The 23,191-nt window shown below is 42.4% G+C and overlaps 4 protein-coding genes across 5 annotated transcripts in view; 3 read left to right on the forward strand and 1 right to left on the reverse strand.

Annotated features, from left to right (window-relative positions):
• Positions 1-1,001: 1,001 nt before the first annotated feature.
• LOC109522717 (hydroxyacylglutathione hydrolase, mitochondrial-like) lies at positions 1,002-3,927 on the forward strand. The gene is made up of 8 exons (XM_019881474.1): positions 1,002-1,022; positions 1,428-1,492; positions 1,984-2,101; positions 2,176-2,284; positions 2,440-2,543; positions 2,776-2,877; positions 2,964-3,043; positions 3,124-3,927. The coding sequence occupies exons 1-8, from the start codon at positions 1,002-1,004 to the stop codon at positions 3,221-3,223; spliced, it is 699 nt and encodes a 232-aa protein (XP_019737033.1). The 3' UTR covers positions 3,224-3,927.
• Positions 3,928-5,032: 1,105 nt separating this feature from the next.
• Positions 5,033-10,674, reverse strand: narfl (nuclear prelamin A recognition factor-like). Its single transcript, XM_019881482.1, has 11 exons — positions 10,517-10,674; positions 9,624-9,719; positions 9,401-9,544; positions 9,115-9,244; positions 8,852-8,986; positions 8,579-8,697; positions 6,780-6,909; positions 6,644-6,716; positions 6,449-6,586; positions 6,216-6,373; positions 5,033-5,433 (listed from the first exon to the last, which is right to left on the reverse strand). The coding sequence occupies exons 1-11, from the start codon at positions 10,580-10,582 to the stop codon at positions 5,192-5,194; spliced, it is 1,431 nt and encodes a 476-aa protein (XP_019737041.1). The 5' UTR covers positions 10,583-10,674; the 3' UTR covers positions 5,033-5,191.
• A 230-nt stretch (positions 10,675-10,904) lies between these two features.
• Positions 10,905-18,851, forward strand: e4f1 (E4F transcription factor 1). 2 transcript variants are annotated; one of them, XM_019881480.1, is made up of 14 exons: positions 10,905-11,092; positions 11,325-11,446; positions 12,229-12,304; positions 12,769-12,953; positions 13,040-13,160; positions 13,240-13,392; positions 14,326-14,513; positions 14,582-14,809; positions 14,973-15,072; positions 15,303-15,520; positions 16,180-16,378; positions 16,453-16,634; positions 18,056-18,118; positions 18,367-18,851. In XM_019881480.1, the coding sequence occupies exons 1-14, from the start codon at positions 11,005-11,007 to the stop codon at positions 18,730-18,732; spliced, it is 2,289 nt and encodes a 762-aa protein (XP_019737039.1). In that variant the 5' UTR covers positions 10,905-11,004; the 3' UTR covers positions 18,733-18,851. The 2 variants fall into 2 exon arrangements, with proteins under 2 accessions (XP_019737039.1, XP_019737040.1); XM_019881481.1 differs by having other exon boundaries at positions 12,772-12,953.
• Positions 18,852-19,858: 1,007 nt separating this feature from the next.
• The window catches only part of grid2ipa (glutamate receptor, ionotropic, delta 2 (Grid2) interacting protein, a), a 28,517-nt gene continuing 25,184 nt past the window's right edge, over positions 19,859-23,191 (forward strand). The window contains 2 exon segments of the mRNA XM_019881475.1: positions 19,859-20,846; positions 22,898-23,151. Coding sequence (XP_019737034.1) covers positions 20,765-20,846; positions 22,898-23,151 — 336 coding nt within the window. The 5' untranslated portion in view covers positions 19,859-20,764.

The following is a 23,191-nucleotide window of genomic DNA, read 5'->3' on the forward strand; positions in this document are numbered from 1 at the left end:
ATGGAGGTAACCTTTTAGGAAGATATCCGACCCTCATCTCTTTCTCAGAGAGAGTTGACATTTGTGGCTGTTCTCACCACAAAATCACTGGCCGAGTACTTGTCTTTCTAAAGGAAAGACCACAAGCACCTGCCAATATGGCCTTAAAATGAGACTTCCACCCCTTTGCTCGCAGTAAAACCAAACAACAATGACATAAATTTCCCTGGCTTTAAGTGTTCAAAATTTTCAACATGGTATCAAGAGGCGTCACACTGTATCACTGGGCTGGTCCATGTCTTTCATTGAAGGCAGTAGCGGTCGTAGCTTGAATGGCATCCTGTGCTGCTGAACATATTGCCCATACCAGAAACTCCTACTTGGCAAAGACAAGTTTTCTTTTCAGCTACAGTTGTAAATGTGATGCAGGCAACCTCAGCGAAATAGTTTGGCAGATTCATCATTGCCTTGCAATGTACAGTTAGACCGATACACTTTTTGATAATCATTCACATTATTAGAAAATGCTGAATCAAAAAACCTCCAGACACAATAAACAGCTCTGGTTAATGTTTTTATTTGGTCAAAATATATTTGTAGGATTATTTATTTAAAATGCTACTGAATCTGGTTGCAAACTATTGATACACATTTCACATATTTTGCCACTGAAAAGGACGCAAATGCTGGAGTCACATGTACTTGGACGGTTACGCGGCGTCACCATTTCATCGTGAGTCCGTTGGTCATCTTTTCCACGGCGTGGTAGTTGGTGTGCAGCAGTTCTCTGGCGTGCTCTTCGCCAACGCTGCGGAGCCACGACCGGTCCAGCTCGGACACGCGGGAGTCGTCTTCCGCGCTTTGGGCTGGTTCTCATTTTTTTCCTGCTCCCACGAAAGGTGTGTCATGTTATTAAAAGTGTTTTTTTTTTCAGTACCATACCAATGCAATAACTATTGATATCATAAGTAAGGAGTGTCTGGTTATTTTCAAGTAAACCTTTGCATTTATCGATCGTAGTTATGGTTTCTCTGATGAAGATAGTGGGCCTACTATAAACAGAACTGTCTTTGAATTGCATAATGTATATGAGGGGAAAAATGTGAAAACTTTATACAAATTGAAGGAAGTGATACAATCTGCGTTTTAAACACCCGCAATTCTGTCTTATGCACCCGAAAAACAAAAAAACAGACCACTGTACTGAGATACACGAGCCCTTGTTTTGCTAATTGGTCTAGTTTGTGAAATATAAAAATATTCCTTGTTGTGCTTTACTTAGCCCCCAAATCCTCAAACTTTTATCCCTTCACAATTGTAAAATCTAAATGTAAAAAAAATCTTAAAGATTGTACATTTTATTTACTTTGTAAATTAGAGAGGTTGCGCAAAGTTGTTTAGCTAGTCAGATAGTATTTAAAAAAAATATTTTATGTTTTTAATTGCAGGTTGTGGAGGCAGTCAGAAAACATGGCGTCAGGCTCACAACAGTTCTGACCACTCATCACCACTGGTAAGCTGCACACGAAAAACACTGAAGGGAACCGTTAATCGCTAATATTGAAAGTATTATAAACAATACAATAATGCTTCCAATAATTCAGCATTAAATATGATTTTTAGGCATAAAACTTTTGCCTTGATTTTGATGAACACTGACACCAGTCAACAAATTTGCACAATTTTTTTCATCAGAGATGTAAGTGAACATCTAGATGGATTTTTTGTGCTGATTCCGATTCAGCCCTTATTTATTTTTTTTTCCTCGAGCACATCAGGTGTGTAATGTAGTCAAAGATTTAGTAATATTTATGACTTAGAAGTTAGGTTTGGCAACAAGTGTTATTTTTTTCTGAAATGCCAAAGCTATAAATGACAACGCATGGTAAAATTTGTATTACACTAGCTTTTATGGGTCAAACTTAATAAAACAATAGTGAAAACATCTCAAACCCTCATGTGCTAGAAAAACAGTAAAGGCATTTTGAGCACTACTGTTTTCAGGGATCACGCTGGTGGGAATGAGAAGATGGTAAAGCTCATGCCCGGCCTGAAAGTATACGGAGGAGACGACCGCGTCGATGCCATAACGAAGAAAGTCTCGCACGGCAACAATTTAAAAGTAAACACATCAAGGTGTAACCAGAATGACTGCCAATACAGTATTGGCATCCGTGACATGCTCCTTTTTCTCAGGTTGGCTCGCTTAACGTCAAATGTCTGTTCACGCCGTGCCACACAACTGGCCACATCTGCTACTACGTCACCAAAGATGACAGCTCTGAGCCTCCAGCAGCTTTCACAGGTATGACGACACACCGTTAGCCCGATTAAGAGCTGCGTCACTTGTCTCTCTTACATGAGCAATCGGTTTGATGAAGTTCCTTGAAAAAGTCAGCAGAAGCTTTCCAAGTGCGATATTACTGCCTTATTGTTTTTTTGTTTTGTTTTTGCATGTAGGGGACACATTATTTGTTGCCGGCTGTGGGAAATTCTTTGAGGGCACCGCCGAGCAGATGTACAAAGCCTTGATTGAAATTCTGGGACGCCTGCCTGCTGAAACGGTGCCTATCAAACACTGCGGTCTTTATAGCGTATTTAAGGATTGTTTTAGTTAAACACCAAAATGTTCAACCAATGCACATCATTAAAGACTGCAAGCTTAATGCTGTCCTATAATGCAAAACGGCATTAAATTAGCATAGCCGTTACAGTAATGATAAACCTTCAACCGCTACTTTGACATGCACCAAGCAGCAACACATAACAATTTTTTTTTTGTTGTTGTTCCTCTAGCGAGTCTACTGTGGTCATGAGTACACTGTCAGCAACCTGAAATTTGCACGCCACGTTGAGCCAGACAATGAAGTCATTCAAAAGAAGCTAGCATGGGCAAAGGTATTTATTTGCCTGTCACATTCAAGCAGTCATCGCATCTATCACATCCACACGATCACCGATGAAAGTTGTGCTTATTCCCGTAGGAGCAATGCAGCAATGGCGAGCCGACAATCCCATCCACTTTGGCGGATGAATTTACCTTTAACCCATTTATGAGAGTCAAGTATGTCCCACCAAGTCTTTGGTAGTTTCACACACAACAAGTGTGGTTGCAACTTCAGCAACTTTGTATGCTCAATACAGAGAGAAGTCCGTACAAGATCACGTGAAGCAGACCGATCCAATCGAAGCCATGAGGTTTCTCCGTAAAGAGAAGGACGCCTTCCGAGTGCCTAAGGAGTGATGATGCACGGTGGACTTAAAACCGCTGATGGCACTGCAATATGATTATCCGTACTCCACGAACTGTCTGCATGAAACAACAGGATCGACTTCATCTTCTTCCTCAGTGCTCATACTTTATGTTAATTATTTTGAGGCCCAATTTAGCTCTGAAATGAGCAGTCAAGTTGTGTTTGGCATCTGCCTGGGATTGTTTTCACTAATATGAGGTATTGAACGACTACTTTCATTAAATAAGAACAAATAGTTTTTGAGTATTTTTAGGTGTGTTTTGTAAAAAGTTTCAAAAACACATTAAGCTGTTCGAAGTTATGCTTTATTTCCAAGATGGGATTTTTCTGCTTAACAACCAATCGTTAATAATGGGAAGTTGTTCATCTGGTTACGCATTCTCTGAACAATGCGTTCTTTACTCATTGTGTCAACATGAAAGGTTAGATGTGGTTGAGTACAAAAGTTTGCATGCAAAAATACAAGTACATACAGTATATTTTTCATTATTTCCTTAAGCAACAAGACCAAACCAGAATGCAAATAGTAATAGGGGGGCGTGATTTGAATTGTACACTTTAAGGCCGTTTGTTTATCATCATGCAGTTGAATATGTACAGCAAATCTTTATCTGAAAAGCTAATTTATATGTACGTGTTAATTTAGCGGAATGTTGATGAATGTTTCTGGCTCGATTAAAATGTCTTGATACTGGTTGTGTCGTCATCGTGATAACTTGGACAAAGCGGAAGTGTCAATTAAAAACAACAGGTAACTACAGGACATGCCCACCCAGTCCGCATACGAGATCACACTATTAATGCAAACAGCGGCTGCCTGGTTATGCTCTTGCTCCTTGCCTATAAGGCCTCGCCCATTTCTTGATTGCTTGACGTTCTCCACCTTTACGCCTGTGATAAACTTCTTTCAGTACATCATCTTGGATTTGTTAGCCTGACCGTATGTAACTACTGCGCCACCCGCGGCCATCTTGCGTTGCCATTCGTTAAGGTCGTCTGATTTGAATATTGTTTTGTCGACGTTTTTGCGATATTTTCCGTCTATAGGGCGAAAATGCAACATTGTGTCGCGTATGGTTGTACCAATACAACAACGTCCGTTGGGAATCCATAAGGGTGAAAGTGATCTTCATCCTGGTGGACAACTACATGTACAGTACCTTGGTGATTGAGCAGTGAGTGCAGTAAATAGGCTTCAGCAGTTGCGAGGTAAGTAACGTTTTTGCATTCATTAGTGTTGAAAGGTGATAATTTCTGGCATGGAGGTAACCTTTTAGGAAGATATCCGACCCTCATCTCTTTCTCAGAGAGAGTTGACATTTGTGGCTGTTCTCACCACAAAATCACTGGCCGAGTACTTGTCTCTCTAAAGAAAAGACCACAAGCACCTGCCAATATGGCCTTAAAATGAGACTTCCACCCCTTTGCTCGCAGTAAAACCAAACAACAATGACATAAATTTCCCTGGCTTTAAGTGTTCAAAATTTTCAACATGGTATCAAGAGGCGTCACACTGTATCACTGGGCTGGTCCATGTCTTTCATTGAAGGCAGTAGCGGTCGTAGCTTGAATGGCATCCTGTGCTGCTGAACATATTGCCCATACCAGAAACTCCTACTTGGCAAAGACAAGTTTTCTTTTCAGCTACAGTTGTAAATGTGATGCAGGCAACCTCAGCGAAATAGTTTGGCAGATTCATCATTGCCTTGCAATGTACAGTTAGACCGATACACTTTTTGATAATCATTCACATTATTAGAAAATGCTGAATCAAAAAACCTCCAGACACAATAAACAGCTCTGGTTAATGTTTTTATTTGGTCAAAATATATTTGTAGGATTATTTATTTAAAATGCTACTGAATCTGGTTGCAAACTATTGATACACATTTCACATATTTTGCCACTGAAAAGGACGCAAATGCTGGAGTCACATGTACTTGGACGGTTACGCGGCGTCACCATTTCATCGTGAGTCCGTTGGTCATCTTTTCCACGGCGTGGTAGTTGGTGTGCAGCAGTTCTCTGGCGTGCTCTTCGCCAACGCTGCGGAGCCACGACTGGTACAGCTCGGCCACGCGGGCGTCGTCTTCCGGCGTTTGGGCCACTTCTGCTTTGTAGAGCGTCTCCACCCTCTGGAGGAACTCTTTTGGGTTCTGCCCAGGGGAGGGTTTCAATTGCCCGCCACCGTTAAGACAACCTGGGGAATTATACAACACCATAACATAAAACTTTATGTGGGACATGATTTCCATTTGACAGTGCAGAGAATGCACAAATATAAATTATGATTCTGTTATTGGTTTGGGCCGTAACATGTCAGAAAATAGACAAAAATGTTGATCATTGTTTTCTAAAATTTGGAATCAACACAAAGATAAACAGTCCACTTTCATAGAGGACTACAGAAATTGGATATTTGTTATTGAGAAACTGAAATTCTATACATTTGGAAAATCTTGATTCAAGAACCGTATCTATACGATTCATCAATGATCAAAAATACTGATTAATTTGATAATCGATTAATCGTTCCACGTCATATTTATATATACTGTATGGCACAGGTGTCAAAGTCAAGGCCCGGGGGCCAGATCTGGCCCGCCGCCTCATTTTATGTGGCCCGCAAAAGCAAATCAACTTCCATGACCTTTGCTTAAGTCTGTACCGAAATCTCAAATTGTCATATGCAATAAATAACGGTGACATTTTGCAATAACTTTGGAACCGGTTTACACTCACTTGCACAATAACTGAACAAATACTTGACTGATTTAAAAAATAGTGGGGCCATCTTTTGTGTGTGTGTACAAGTAATAATATGATGTAATGATTCAACATTTATTCGGGTTCACTGTCGTAACGGCCCTCCGATGGAAGACTTAACTCCAAAGTGGCCCGCGACAAAAATGAGTTTGACACCCCTGCTGTATGGTATCGTTATCTTTAAGTAATGGAAAAATGTGGAAGATTTTCGCCAACCTGAGGGACAGGCCATAACCTCCACAAAGTGGTATGGCGACTTCCCCCTCTTGAGTTTCTGCACCAGGTTCTGGATGTTACGGAAGCCGTACGTTGATGCAAAACTCAGCACCACGGCGCCATCCTTCTCCAGTGTCACCTCCTGGAAGTCCTTATTCCTGTGGCAGAGGCACGGAAGCCCCGGTGATGAGTCGCCATTGCTATTTATAAGCGCAAATCATTCGAGGGCTCACCTGAGGATCTTATAGGTGAGTTCCTTGGTCTCCTCTCCAAAAATCTGCCTGGCCGCGTAGGTGAAGACGTGATGGAGGTAACCGCCTGAGCCGCTGCCGGCGTGGCTCAGGAACTCGCCGTCTTTCACGTTACTGAAACTGGAAACAGAATGACATGAACAACGGGAAAAATAAAATACAACACTGAAAACTCACAGAGTATCAAGAGGGCCGTCTTCTATCTCATTAAGAGTCACTTTTTCCTCTTCCAGCATTTTCTGAACTTCTCCTAATGAGGAAAAGAGAGATGTTGTTTCCACAATGTGCATGACGATGGAAGTTGAGGCCGTACCGGACGTGATGACGCAGTCCACTTCTCTGCTCTCAGCTTTGTTCAGGTAGAAGTCCGGCCTGGAAGCCTCGAGTTTCTTATCGAAGCAGGGCATCACCGCCACGTGATAGATTTGCTGTGGGCTCAGGCCCTGACGACATGCATAACATGCAGATTAAGATGCACCGCACAATAAATTGAGATTACATATTGCTGACGCCGGGCACAATTCTCACACGGCCAAAACCATCACTGTCAGGCACTGGTGTCAAACTCGAGGCCTGGGGGCCAGATCCGGCCCGCCACATTATTTTATGTGGCCCGCGAAAGCAAATCATGTGTGTCAACTTGCACGATCCTTGCTAAAATCTTGACTGAAATGTGAATTTGTCATGTGTAATAAAGAACACTGAGATTTTTTTGCAATCATTTTGTTCCCCTCTTTACACTTACTTGAACAATAATTGAATAACCTATTATAGTTGACTCGTAATCCAGTCATTTGCAAGTCAAAAATGAGTTTGACACCACTGCTTTAAGGAATAAAAAAAAAAAAAATGTCAAGCCATTAAAATTGTATCCCTGTCACTTAAGATTGCTCAATAATTTGTAAAAATAGCAGAACCAGTACTCAGCATGCCAGGGATCCAGGATGCAAAAAACGGGAATGCCGGCCTCTTCTGGCTGATCACTATCTCTGACGGATACTGCTTTAAGGAATTTTTTTTTTTTTTTTAAATTGTCGAGCCATTAAAATTGTATCCCTGCCCCTTAAGTATCCCTGGTCAATAATTTGTAAAAATAGCAGAACCAGTACTCAGCATGCCAGGGATCCAGGATGCAAAAAACGGGAATGCCGGCCTCTTCTGGCTGATCACTATCTCTGACGGATTTTATGGTGATGGCTAGCCCATAAATTAGTTGTAGTAAATGGTGCCAGGGAGTCCAGGGGGCAAAAAAACGGGAATGCTGCCCTCTTCTGGCTGATCGCTATCTCTGACGGATTTTACGGTGATGGCTAGCCCATAAATTAGTTGTAGTAAATGTTATCTAGCTGGGCCGCAAAGTGGTTCTTAAAATAATTTGCATTAGAGATTAACAGTACGCAATATGGTGTCTACTTTATATTGGCCTGGTGTACGCTTTGATCATTTGTTGATAGCATTTGCATTTGACAGGTTAACACTTTTTCTTGAAATTAATCATCTAATTCTATTTTTTATCTAGCTGGGCCGCAAAGTGGTTCTGAACATAATTTGCCGAGATTAACAGGACGCAATATTGTGTCTACTTTAGATTGGCCTGGTGTACGCTTTGATTATTTGTTGATAGCATTTGCATTTGACAGGTTCACACTTTTTCTTGAAATTAATCATCTAATTCTATTTCCGTTTTCACTCCAGTCTTCAGTCACTCTGGGCTTTAATCCGAGTTGGATGTTGTGCTAATTCAAATTGTCCGAAGCATGTTCATTGCTTTCAACTTTGTTATGAGGTAGTATGATCACACGTTGTTATTATGAATTAGTGTGATCAGTATTATTATCATTGCTATTAGCATAAGCGGTACAGTATATGCTAAACTTTAGTACGACTACCACATGCCATTTTAAACTACAGTAAATTGTAGTGTGATCAGTATTATTATTATTATCATTGCTATTAGCATAAGCGGTCCAGTATATGCTAAACTTTAGTACGACTACCACATGCCATTTTAAACTCCAGTAAATTGCTCATCAACACTCCATCGACAATACAAGTCTGAAAACACAAATTACAGCTGACAACTAAAAATTTTTTCAAAGTGTGCGTCTGCACCTGTTGTTCCGCAAAATAGCCTTTAACCAGAGAGCCCATCATCGCCTGAGGGGAGCGAGTGGTGCTGATGTAAGGAAGAATAAAATCTCCGTGTGTCTTCTCCGCGTAGCAGATCCAACCTGAGCAAAAATAAATAAATACAATCCAAGCGCAAGTCAGTCAGCATCCTTCAGCAGGCAATACACGCTCAGGGAGAATTCCACTGTATCGTAACGCTGACAAGAGAAGGTGTGAACGAGCTGATGAGCTTGCAGTTGGATTTTGCAAGCATACCTGGACATGCTGATGTCATCATGGGCAATGCTCGGCTGTCTTGCTCCTTCCTTTGGAAACGCTCCACAAACTCTCTCTGGCTCTCCAGCAGGCTGAAGGTCCGACTGAAGCTTGTGTCAAACACGTGATGGACGCCTGCAAAAGCAGCATTTGTCAAAGCTTTCAATGAATCAACCTAAAGTTCCAAAGGGAATAAAGTCCAAAACGCTCCTGGTAATGTTTAGAAGGTGACAAGGCCTTTCTTGCCGTGACATAAACCTCACCTAGGCCTTTGAAGAAAGAGGTGAGCCTCCTTCCCACCTCGCTGCTGCTGAGCCCGTAGAATGCGGCGAGGGATGCTCTGGACTGAGGTGACACTGAGACCACCACCACTTTCTTCTCTGTCGCGCTCGCCTGCGGGAGGAGCACGTGTGTCAAATAAACGGCCCATCGGAATTCTCCTCATTATGAAACAGATTAATTGCATTTCAATTGATTTGACATTGAGTTTGGTCATGTAATGGTTACTCTCATCAGGGTAACATTGTCTGGATGGACTGAAGTCGCCACCTTGTTGTTGCGCAGTACTTTGAAGAGTTCCTCATGGCTCTGCTGTGTGATGAGGACACTCTCAGCCGATGTTATACATCCACTACAAGCCAAGCAGTCGTTCAGTGTGATCTTTGCTTTCTCAAGCTTCTGCTTCTGCCCGGCCTGTAAAAAAAGCAAGGCAAACCGTGGGTGGTATTGAGACAAAAAAAAAAAAAAAAAAAGGTGATTCCTCAATACTCACTGGGTTGATTTGCACATAAGTGCCATCATCTTCTATCTGGATTTTGGCCACAGACTTGCCCTGTTTCTTCTCGATTTTTACAGGTTTGACACATTCCTACAAAAACGACTAGCAGTTAGTTATTGACATGTTTGACCAAAAACAACCCTTCCAAATTGGAATCATGGGATTTGGGAGGATTCCCCCGAGAACAAGACCACAGTAGAGATTCAAACCCCGAAGCTCAGAACAACAGTAAACCTGACATTCTAACCAATGGCTCACGTTCTTCCCTTTACTAAAAATAAACAATTCAAATTTCAGGGGAGTTGATATAAATGGGAAAAAAAACAAACTAATAATACTTACATGGAAAAATCAAATATTCATAACACACTGTGCTACTAGGTAGACTTGACATGAATCAAGTATGAAAACAAAAATCGACAGTCAGAATGACTCAGCACCCACCGAAGCCAAGATGACTGAGGGGAGACCCCACATTTCGACTGATTGCCATTAAATTGATATGTAGCTTGCTGAGATTGCCATTAAATGGACATGTAGCTTGCTGGCATTAAACAATTTACCTTGCCATAATACTCTGTGCTACTAGCCTAGTAGTAGTAGTGAAAACAAAAATCAACAGTCAGAATGACTCATCACCCAGCACCCACCGAAACCAAGATGACTGAGCGGAGACCCCACATTTCGACTGATTGCCATTAAATGCATATGTAGCTTGCTGACAATTTACCTTACGCAAGTTACATGCGGTATTTCTGCGTACGTTGTGAATGACATTGCGGACAAGCCCTCTCTCTGATTTTAAGGCTTCGTTTAAGTGAAGCGCACAGTCTGACCGCACACAATTAAGCGTGAATACACGTCAAGAATATGTGTGAGTACAGTACCTGAGATGGTGTGATAAAATCGTCGAGATCTGTCAGCTGCAACACGCCGCTAAAGACAGAAGCCATAGCAGCTACCGTAAAGTGATTCGTTGTTTACCTTGGTGTCGTAAACAACTTCGAAAAATTCGTAATCCGGTACGACATACACACCAGCGGTTTTTTTTTGTCACGTGCATTCCAGATAATTGTCTGAACGAATGAAAACGATAGCCTATGAAGGATACAATGCAACGGCTATTTTACGTTGGACTGCTGATACTTTTTCATAAAGTCGAATGTTTTCCCCATTATAGGGGCAACCATTGTTAACTGCCGAGAAGCGCTAGAGGAAAAATAAAATCAAAGTTTTTAAATACAATCAAATTGATGTCACTTTTGCGGGCGACACTTGCGCGCGCAGACCATGTTGTTATGGCGACGGGGTCGTAAATCCGCCATGTTTGCCACTCTGCGGCCGCGTTGCGACACACACGGAGACTTCGAACGACATGAATGTCGAAAATAATCTTACGGCAGACAAACACACGAAGGACGGCAGCGAGACCATCACCATACACACCAGTCTCGGTGACGATGGTTAGCCTCATTCCTTTCTAAACGTGCCTTATATGTTGTGCTTTAGTGTTTGGGCCTAGTAAAGATTTCCTTCAAATGTCGACACTGTTAGCAGCACGTAGCTAGCAGCTACGAGTCATTAGCGACATGAGTTTTTAGATTATGCCTCAAGTGTAAACAGTACACGAACACAGGTTCATATTTAAATGCTGCATAAGATAAACACTCGAAACTTGTGTGGTCGTTTTCCTAGATGAGGACGTGCACAAATGTGGACGCTGTCAGAGCGAGTTTTCCACCTTGGAGGCTTTTATTCAACACAAGCTGCATCACAGCAGCAGACGTGAGCCAAGCAGTCAAGATGAAGAGCAAATGGTAAGCCCAACGGTATTAGTAAAGGATTTCAATGTTCTCTAACGAAGAGCAGAAGCCACGTTCACAACAGGTGAGCCTAAAAAATTCCAAGGACGTACACTTATGTGCCTTTTCGGAAATTTGTTGGTGCAGTCAGAATCAAACACGAATTGTCTTGTTCAGCTCCTCGTTAGAGAACAGCAAATTGTGTGAAAAGTACTTTAAGCATTGAACAGTTGGGCCTCTGCGTTCTAAAATTTAGAGAGGGTCAAATGAATAGACTTGAAAAGGCCCATTTTAAGGTCATCCTTAAATTTCAGCCCATCACCTGCTTTTTATGAGTAAAGTACGTATTTTTAAACATGCTTACATTTTCAAAGTGCCCTTCAGAGCTCCCTGTTAAGAAACCAATAATGAACTGAAATTCCCAAGTAAAGTCAATTGATATATCACAATTCCTCTTAAATAGGGTCACAAGGTTTCACCTCTATCTTGGCACATATGCCTTTTTTTTTGGCACCACTGTATTTATTTATTTTTTTTACTACATCTTCACGAGCCACCAGTAATGTGTTTGTGAGCCACTTTTGGGTTCTGATCCGCCAGTTGAGTCACTTTTTGAAACAAAGCTCTCTGTACTTATGTGTTGCATCCTAAATGATCTTTTTGTTCTAGTCGTTTCTTAAAGTAATACAAGTATGGTTAAAACTACCAGAGACAAGTTCCCCGTGTGTTTTGTACATGTTTGATCCGTAAAGATGATTCTGATTAGACCGCTGAAAGTTACATGACCGTATCACCAGGTTGAGACTGCCAATGGCGGCACACAAGCGGCGCAAGAAGTTGCCAGTGAGCCAGAGAGCACCAACATTAATGACAGTAAGTTAACCATTCACTCACCTCTGACTGAGTACTTTAGGTATATATGTACAATTGAGTGAGAGATACAAGAACCTTGTTAAAAAGTCACAATAATGCTCATTTTCAGAGAGGTCATACCTAGTCACTATTATTAGAGTGGTTGACTCACCTGACATATGTGAGTTTAAGTCCCACTTGTTGGCAGTGTGAATGGATGGTTGTCTTGATAAGGCCTGTGATTGGCTAGCGACCAGTATAATTAGCCTTCAAGCAAAGGCAGCTCGAACTGAAAAAAAAAAGTTGAAGAAAGCTGATAATCGTCCAGCCCTAATAAGTGGTATAGTAAAGAGATGGATGATTTAAATTATTGTAGTGTAGTTGTGGTTTGCAGTGGTGAGTAACTCCTATATGTTTCTAATATTTTTTTCTTTCTATCACTGTCTCTTATCTGCAAGTTGACTCAAATGCGTTTGTTGTGCAAGCAGGTGCAAGCGCTGCTGCACTGGGACGAGGCTGCAGGAAAAAAAGCACATCTCAGAAATTGTCAAGGCAGTCCGAGACACCTAAAGGCCCCGTTTCTAACAATGCTGAGGGCGATAAGCCCGTTTACAAAGTCAACGTAGACGGCCGGTACCTTTGCCACCTCTGTGACAAGACTTTTAAAACGGTGTGTCAAAAATAAGACTCACGTTAGTCAAGTGATGCCGAGCGAGGGTGGCAATTGCAACTCAAACTTTTTGTTGATTTTAACAGAGCAACATCTTGAAAACTCATATGAAGACTCACAGCGATCAGAAGAACTTTGCGTGCGAAATCTGTGGCAATTCCTTCCGCACTAAAGGCTCCTTGATTCGTCACAGCCGCCGTCACTCTGGTATGGTAAAGTCGTCAGAGGGTTTCTGCTTTAAAAAAAAAAAAAAAAAAATCTGACAACACTTACTGTTGGGGTACAGACGAGCGGCCGTACCACTGCGTGCTGTGCGGCCAGTCCTTCAGAGAGTCGGGAGCCCTCACCAGACACCTCAAGTCCCTCACACCCTGCACTGAGAAGATCCGCTTTGTTCAGTGCAAGGAGATTCTGGTGAGCAAGGATGGAAGGAAGAAAGGTATTCATGCCAGTAGCTAACAAAACAAAATCTTTATCGGCTAGCACACCTTCATAGATAGCCACCGTCTGTAGTCCCTGCATGTTATAAGTGTTCCCGCATGACTAATTCAGGAATAAAAAAAAATAAAAATACATAAGTAGGACATCTGCATCCAGATCTGCAACAAAAGTGATTGAGTTTATATTGGCCCAATTTTTTCATAACGTTCTTAGCTAACAATTTAATGACAGTGATAACACAGCCTCCTTGTTGGAGGTGTGAAAACAACGTGCGGTGATCTTCGATTCCTTCATTGTGGCAATAACATGACAATTAAGAGGAAATGAGAAAAGAATCAAGTAAAAAATTTGCTTCACTCCGATTTGATAAGTTCCAACTATCTTCATAGGTGCTGCTGTCTCATTACTTTGCAGTATGTGACAGTTCTATATTTTTTCACGAGCCACAGGTTGTTACGTATTGGACATAGCCACAACAATGCCAATGTAAATCTTAAAACCAATTTTGCAACACTACCCTGAAAAAGAAATAAGATGATTTGATTTTGAAAAATGCAACAGAAGTACGTGTGGACAATGGGTTGAAGACTCTCTAGTGACGTATTCAACTTAACTCTTCATCATACAAAGCTTGTTCCGAAGTCGAGATGTCACTTCAGCATAGTTACTTGGCACCAATGTACTACTTTCCTATTACACGGTGCTTTGGCGCCATCTCATGGTTATTTGTTCACATTGTCTTTTATTGTGTTTCATTATGTAATAATGCAGTAAAGTGCTGGTTTTCGTAATTGTTGGTGGCGCTGGAATGGATTAATGGATTTCAGTGGGCAAAATTGATTTCGGATTGTATTTGATGATGGAATGAATTGGATTGGCAAGTCAAGGTACCGCCGTATGCCGCTGAAATGTGTGCGTGGCTTGTATCCAGGAGTTGGCGCCGACATCCCAGCAGAGACCGGCCGGCGGGAGTTGGTGGTGGTGAAGGAGCAGCCGGCGGAGGAGCAGGTGGTGGAGACGCAAACAGCCGTGGTCAATTTGGTGGAGGCGGGCTCCCAAGAGGTCCTCCACCAGGTGCACTTCACCATGGAGGTGGATGGCACAACACAGGAGCAGCAGGTGAGTGTCCAGAAGGCCTCGCCGGTCACAACATTAGGAACACCTGCACACTCTCCCTCTTGGCGTAGGTGATGGTGGATCAGTCTCAGGCAGAAGCCCTCGCCGCCGCCGCAGCCGCGGGCGATAACCTGATCTGCCAGGCCATCCTCAACTCGGGCATTGCGCTGAGGACGGAGGAGGCCGCGCAAGCTCCGCAGGCCACACATGAGGAGCTGGAGAAAATGGTCATCGAGTGTCCTCTCGCAGATGGCACAGAGATCCAAGTTAAAGAGGAGTTGGTGGAAGTGGTGGCACCGGTAAGCGGGAAAAGAAAGAGCGGAGTTGACAAATGATTTTATATTTTAGGAACAAAGTTCTTAGTTTTAGTCTTAGAAAGGCACACTGGTTTCATGAAGCAATATTTTCAGACATTTGCACGCCAACTTTTTCAAAGCGTTCTTATTTTGTTCCTATTTCCAGGAAAGGGATCAGACAGCCTCCAAGTTGTACACATGTCCACACTGTAATCGCTCTTTTAAGGGTTTGAACTACTTCCGCTTCCATGTCAAAGGTCATTCGGGTAAGTTGACAGGTGACAAAATGCCACAGACACAGTAAACAAAACAAAAAAAAAAAAAGATAATTGAGGTCCATGTTTCATTTTTTGGAGTGTTGGTGACATAGCATACGCTACTACTTCCTAGCTGCAGTCACTGTAAATTGGTTTCATATTCATTTTATATTGTCAAAAAAAATATGAGCATGAAATATCTGCGGGATCTTTAGTGACTGAACGTTGACTGTTTGCAGGTTTCAAGCCCTTCCGGTGCACCCTCTGCCAGAGGGACTTCTTGAGTGGCTACCTGCTGAAGAAGCACATGGACGTCCACGTCAGCGAGAGGCGCTACAAGTGTGGCGAGTGCGGCAAGCTGTATAAAACCGTCGGACACGTACGGGAGCACATGAGGGCCCACTCAGATGAAAGACCCTACCACTGTGCCAGATGCAAGAAAGCCTACAAGACCAAGGTGACACACCCCAGGCATTGATTAAAACTCATTCACTCCCAAAGAGATATTTAGATGTCTTTTCACACTCCACACGTTCAACCCCAGATACTTTTTTTTTTCAATTTCTCCAAGACTTAGGGTTAAAAAAAAAAATGGAGTCTAGAATTGGCTGGTACGATCTGACTCTACATTTCAATTTATAGGCCGTGTGCAAAAAAGGCATATAGATTAGCATAGTACTGTTTGGGGATGGTCGTGTACCCATACCAGGTATCGGGCCGATAACGGCCTTATTTCATTTTATCAAGTACTCACGGCGGCAGCCGATACCGGTCACTGATACCAAGATGGAACTAAATGGCGTGCATGGCTGACAGAACATTTTTCTACTGAGGAACAAGTTTCGCACAAAAGAATTCACACTCCTTCGACTTCTATCTGAAAGACATGTTAAGTTTCAACTTTTGGGCAATGCTGTTCAGCCAGCTGGTTATCTATGCTTTGTATTATATCAGGCTTTGCACATTTATTTTGCAGTATTTTTAGACCTAACTGTCGGCATTGTAAACAGACTGTTTCCGCTTCTCACTCCATGCATCTTTTTATTCTCGGCGAGCTGTAGCCAAGCACAAAACCTTGTGACCCTAAATTTATCTGTATATCTCGGTCACGTTTAGAACGCTCTGCAGGTGCATCAGCGAACCCACGGCGAGGAGAAGCCCTACGTGTGTAAATTCTGCTTCCGAGGCTTCCGAGAGAAAGGCTCGTTGGTGCGACACACTCGCCACCACACGGGCGAAAAGCCCTTCAAGTGCCCAAAATGCGGTCGCGGCTTCGCCGAGCACGGCACTCTCAATCGCCACATTCGCGCCAAAGGTCTGTATGGTGCTCAGGAAGAGAGATTTTTATGTCAACATGCCTGATCGTCCAGATGCTGTCACATTCATTAGGGGGCTGTCATAAGGACGAATCCAGCAAACAGCAACAGCAGGTGGAGGAGGAGGAGGTTGTCACGGAGGAGCTGCTTCCCGGTGATGACGTCACCACAGCAGCAATAATCACCGAAGACCCCCACGCACTGCTAGTGGAGTTCTCCTCGGTGGTCGCTGACACACAGGAGTACATCATCAAGGTGAGAGTCCACGGTGGCCGAGTCCCCGAACATTTTAGCAGTCTAATCTTGGTTTCGGGTTGGTTTGAGTTTGGTAATCACCGAAAAAAAGTTTTTGTCATGTCTCATTCATTTATGGGAATTTAGTGCAAACAAAAAAAACCCGCTATCGCTAAAAGGTCAACGAAAATGGATCTGTAGGAAATTTTTGGTTTTATGACGCAATTCTGGGCTTACCTGATTTAAATTTTTTTTTTAAACATGGGAACTAGTGTGTAGTGTATTACCTGTTCATGTACTTTACAATGCAGTGAGGTTTATGAAACGTATGTAAAACAGTTGTCAGCCAAAAATGTGAACTAATAAATGTGATTGGAAGAGGCAAAAACTACTTTATTGCAAACAGGATCTCCAGTCCAATGCAGTTTATAAAAAAAAAGCTTTTGATGTTAAGTAAAATATAGTTGCCAACCCTTAATCTTATATGGATATTTTATTTTATTTTTTAAACATGGGAACTAGTGTAGTGTGTTACCTGTTCATGTACTTTGCAATGCAGTGAGGTTTATGAAACGTATGTAAAACAGTTGTCGACCAAAAATGTGAACTAATATATGTGATTGGTCAGGAAGAGGCAAAAACTACTTTATTGCAAACAGAGGATCTCCAGTCCAATGCAGTTGAAAAAAAAAAACTTTTTATGTGAAGAAAAATATAGTTGCCAACCCTTAATCTTATATGGATAAACACAGCAAATATAGATTTAAAGATTTTTTTTTTTTTTACTGGAAAGTATGATTTGTTTTTCTTCAATCTTCTTATATGGATAAACACAGCAAATATAGATTTTAAAGATTTTTTTTTTTTTTTTTACTGTAAAATATGATTTGTTTTGTCTTCAATCTTGCTCACAATTGTTCGCAAAGGCATTCCTAATCTGTCAGATTATTCGGGTCACCACAGACTTTGAATTCAAATGTCATTTTTGGTTTGGCCATTCCTGCCCAATCATTTTTCTATACTTAAGCCATTTTTTTGTTTTCCAGTGATTTGAAAGGTACTCTCTGTGCCGGTCTGAGCGATTCGCAAAGTAGTTGACTCTCAGTGGTGATTCAAATCAGCTTCTTCAATCTTACTCACAATTGTTCACAAAGGCATTCCTAATCTGTCAGATTATTCAGGTCACCACAGACTTTGAATTCAAATGTCATTTTTGGTTTGGCCACTCCTGCCCTTTCATTTTTCTGTAGTTAAGCCATTTTTTTTTGTTTTCCAGTGATTTGAAAGGTATTCTCTGTGTCAGTCTGAGCGATTCTCAAAGTAGTTGACTCTCAGTGGTGATTCAAATCAGCGGAGGTTTATTGAGCATTAAAACTAGCATTCTAGCATTTTGTTCTTGTTGTTTGCCACATGTTATTTTACTCTTCTCCTACATTCCTCAGCCTCAAACAGACGAGGAAATACACGAAGAAGGGGATACGCTCATTCAGGACAGTCAAAATGAGGTCAGTATCAGCATCTTATTGTTCTTTGAACCACTTCATCATATCGGCTGTGTTTGCAAGTCGCAGCAACAAGTGAGCCAAACGATGGCCCGTATCTCAAAGAAAAATGTTAAGTGAAGTCACTTGTATCAAGGCAGGACTGTGTCGTGAACGGGCGCAGGAAATTGTCAAATTGTCAAAGGGTGTGAAAGTCCCTTCAGCTGCCGGTCACGTGATCCCCTTAACCCCGTTTCTACCACTCGCACCAGATGGGCAACCACATCGTGAAAGTGGTGCAGCAAATTGTCAGCCAGTCGCACGACGCCGGCGGCACGGCCAGCCACCAGATCATCCTGCGCAACGTGAGCGGCGGCGAGGAGGGCGCGTCCATCATGGACTGCGGCGACACCATCACCATCGCCACGCCCGAGAGCCTGACGGAGCAGGTGGCCATGACGCTGGCCTCGGCCATCAGCGACGGCACGCTGCTGGTCCAGAGCGTCAAGACCGCGCAGGGGGCGGTTGCCTTGGTGACCACCGAGGAGGTGGTCGAGGAGCGAATTCATCTGCAGGACGAGGAAGGATATGTGATCACCACGCCACAAGAGGTGGAGATTCAGACTGTCATCGTGTGATTAAGGACGAGCGCCACCGGGGACTCCACGAACAAACTAAGGTCAAAGCGGTTCTAGCCGCACAACAACAAAGCACAAAAGTTTTTCGTTCATTTATATTGAATAAAACTGCATGAGGAGTGTAGCAAAATACACTCAAGAAGACATCTTTAAAAATGCCGCAATCTCTCTCTCTCTCTCTCTCTCTCTCTCTCTCTCTCTCTCTATATATGAGGAAATCTGCAGTTGTTGACTGTCATATCATCTGCAAGCCTTGTTGCTTCTCTGTAGTTCAAAACATTTTTATCTACCGAGACGCTTGCAGATCTGCCACCTGTTGTACCTTCACCAAGAATATTCAGTTTTTTGGGCCAGTTTAGTTTTTCCTTCACTGGCCAAGTTTTCACTCAACAGTAGTTTATTTTTTCCTTTACTGGCTAAGTTTTCACTCAACAGTATCACTCATCAGGCAACATGAAATAAATGCTATTTTCTTAAAAAAAAAAAATAGATGCCAATGGTTCTCCGATTTTTTACACCAAGTACCACCTAAAGCAATGCTTCACTCTCCAAAGTTAGAATTAGTTAGAATGTTTCTTTGCAGAGTAAGCCCAAATGTTTTTTTGCTGTATTTCTAAAAATTATGAAGCCTTCTCGGGTTCGAGACGAAATGTCTTTGAAGACAACCAAGGCAGCCCGGTTATGATCGAGCCAATGCCCAGAGAAAGAAACGACCTGAATGAATGACAATATCTTCAATCATTATGCAGTTCGCACATAAACATTTTGCTTAAATGTAAGAACGGCATTTCAATTCAATTAAAACTCATTCACTCCCAAAGACGTTTTTAAACATCTTTTCAGACTTGGTCCAGAATTGGATGGTATTGAATGAGTTAAAATGTGCTGCACAAAGAAGTTTTCTAAAACGTGATAAATAAATAAATGAAAACAAAACAATTCTAAATAGGGCCTGACTAGTTGATTGGCTGACTGATTTAATTAGCCGATATTAGATTTATAAAATTGACAAAAATCATCCGAATTAAGCGGCCAAAAAGAATTAATTTTATTCCTCGAGTATTTTTAAAATTGAAAAATTAATCGGTCATCTGAATTTTATTCTGCCAAATATCAGAACTGGTATCAGCATAAAAAAAAATCATAATTCCGGCCATAATTCTTAAAGTTTAAATGCAAATGTAGTGGACTATAAAGTGAAGCGCAACTGAACTGCTTTGAACAAATGCCTATACTAGAGCCCCCCCCTCCCCAAAAAAATAATTTCGCTAATTGTAGTTTGATTCCCAGTTTGAGCATTTAATTCAGTAATTATTCATTTGTACCACCAGAGGGAGCCGGCGTACCATGAGCGATACCCCTACCACAACTGGAAGAACCTCTGGCCTTGAGTTTTTCATTATTGAGTTCAACTTTTCTTCAAGTGATTCGTCTCTAATGTGGGGGGGGGGCCGCTTGCTTTTCGTGCTTGAACTGCTTTGTTTTTGCGCATGTGTGTGCCACCTTGAGGAGGATCGGCAGGTTTCATCTCTTAACTGGCGCTCCATCGCAGAGGTGAAGGCAGACGCTCAAATCATTTCCCCTGGCTGCGCCACGCCGCCGTTTCTGGGTCACTCTTCAGCCCTCCGAGAGGCCCGGCGTCCACGAGCAGAGCATGAAGAGAGAGGGAGAGAGAGAGCTGGGAAAGGTATTTATAGAAAAATGGGGCTTCGCTGTACCTTTTTCTTGCAAAGAACCATTTCCGAACTGGCTGTCCCACTTTTATGATCGTCATCCACTCAGCGAGGCTGGAGTGAGCCCTCCGTCTCCTTAGTTGTGTTCTCATTGCACGTTAGGACCGCCATCGTGACCTTTTTGGGGGTGTATGCGATTTCTCAAGCAGGCAGAGCATTTTTTTGGGAGATCCAGGTTGAGAGTTGTCGTGAGGGTGTGTGTCGGTGGGCACTCCTCAACTGCATCTGCTCCCCCCCAGGCCGCGGGGGGCTGAAGGGTAAGGCTGGCCGGGACGTGCCCCGCCGCGAGCCGGGCAAGGATGAGGCGTTTCCTGAGCAGAAAGGGCCGCTTCTCCCTGCGCCAAAGCAAGTCTGGCACCCGAAGTGCTTCCAAAGATTTCCGTAAGTGTCATTTACGGGGCCCCGTCTTCGTTTTTTACATGATGTCATGAACTTTTCTGTGAGGATAAAAAAACGGGGGGGGGGAGGGGAATTTTATTTGTAATCGGACAAAGAATAGAATGCTTAAAAAGATTTCTTATCCATATTTTAGCAGACTTGACACCATCTTCTGTTGTGATTGAGATTGAATTCACCCAGACTCGTCTCAGACTATATCTAACGCTGATTATATTCCTTTGCACCTCTCGTTGACTTTTTTTGTTGTAACTTTTTCCAACTTTGGTCTTCCTAATTGGGCTTCCTCGCATTGTCTTACTTTCTTCCGCCTCTGAACAGTTGCACAAAAGGGAATTGCTTCCTTGCTGCTGTTTTGATGGATGACTTGCATTCCAATTAGCGTGCTCGGTGTTATTTTTCCCTTTGCGATATCAATAGTATTCACATTTTGTGCACTGGTGTTACATTTTTTTCATTCTTAAATTATCTCCCTGACTTAGGGAAGGCCGTGTTGCATGACAATATAGTGTTTCAATGTATTTTTTATAACCCGAGATTATTTTCCCCTTTGGTTTAAATTTTTTTTTCCAGCAACATTCCACTTGACTAAGATCGGATTTAATTTGAAGATTGGGTACAGGACACAAAGTTTGGAAGTTCTTTAGGAATTTAGCTGACGCTGACTGGGGAAACTGTTATTGGAGTTTGTGTTGAAGAAACCTTCCCCGTTGTTGAGCAGAATGACTGTCTCCGACTAAAATTAAAAAAAAAAAATCCCCTCTCTTCAAATAGTCAGGTTTGATGTATCCAGATGTCATTTCAGCCTCTCAGGACTCCTCCCGGAAGCAGTAGAATGAGGTCAGTGACCGCCAGGGGATGGCCAGTAGGGGGCATCGCTGCGGTCCAAATAGCAACCGTCACTAATAACCTGCCTTTGCCAGCTTGTTTCGCTTTTATCTGAACCCGCTGCAGCTCCATCGTTGAGGCACGAGGAACACGAAGTCTAATTTCACACCTCACAGCCTGCTCGAGTGTGAATCGAGGGTGCATGATTGGTTTTGTTGTTTGAATGGCCTTTTTCACAGCAGACAAAATTCAAACAACAAATAGTGGGGCAGATGCAGGGAATGGTATTACCGTATACAAAAAGGGACAAAACTGATGTCCTTAAAACTTTGTGAACTAGAAAGCGGCTCATGGCCAAAGACAAATGCATGTGTAGCCTTTTAAATTTTATGTTTTATGTGAAGAACACAAGTCACAGGTTGATTTTTAACATGCCTTCGTTTTGTGTTTATCAGTGTTTGAGATCTTAACATGCACTAAAACTGGAGATTTATGACTTTTTGTGTCCGACTGTAATTCACAAACATCACCGCTAGGTAGCGCTACACTCGTTGTGCTTTTATCCACTTGCTGCAAAAATGAATTTTGGAGATTTAATCGTTTCAGTTTCAAAGTCAATGTTTTTTTTTCCTGACCCTTCTAAGCGACTACTGTTGAAAAAAAAAAATCACGGTCACTCATGCTGAATATTTCCAAAAACATAGCTAGGAATTGCAAAAGCAGCTCGACAACTTGGAAACCTTTGACCCCAGGTATGTCCTTCAAGTCACAAATATTTTTCACCCTAGCCTCACTGATACACCTCTGCATCGAAAAAAAAAATATATATATATATATATATGCAGACATATATTCTAAAGCCATGTTGTACAGCCATGTACAGCCATTTCGATGATGCCAAATTGCTAAATATAAAGAGAATTTATTTTAGAGAACATGTTTTGACAAAAGGTGTGAGCTTGTCTGGTTTCAGGAGGGAAAAAAAGAAATTCTTAGAAGGGTGGAGATGGAGCTATGCCAGTTTTCATTAATGCCAGTCATTTTTTTTTTCTATGGAGATGGAGAAACCAGATTAAAATCTGAAATCATTTTTTTGTGTAAATTTTCAATTTGAAGGTGATCCTGCCCAGCACTAACTAGAGCAGCCTGTGAACTTCAAACTACAACCATGCATATCAACAAACCCAACTCTACATTTCACCTTCCAGTTCTTGGTCTTCCCGCTACCAATCAGAACTGGCCCGAGGCTTTTGGGTTCCGACTGGGTGGCACGGGGCCCAGCTACATCTTGTCAGTGGTGGAGGGCAGCAGCGCCTTCCTGGCGGGCCTGCAACCCGGCGACCAGGTGGTGGACATCGAGGGCCAGGACGTGACTAACCTCAGCACCCCGGCACTGATCGCGCTTGCTCAGACCCTCAAAACGGTGCCCCCCAGCATTGGTGTGGTGTCACGAATTGAACAGGTACTATATGCTGAAATGCATCTTGCCTTCGCCCCGTTAT

Source organism: Hippocampus comes, unplaced genomic scaffold (genome assembly GCF_001891065.2).
Source record: "Hippocampus comes isolate QL1 unplaced genomic scaffold, H_comes_QL1_v1.1 scaffold458, whole genome shotgun sequence".
Taxonomy (NCBI): Eukaryota; Metazoa; Chordata; class Actinopteri; order Syngnathiformes; family Syngnathidae; genus Hippocampus; species Hippocampus comes.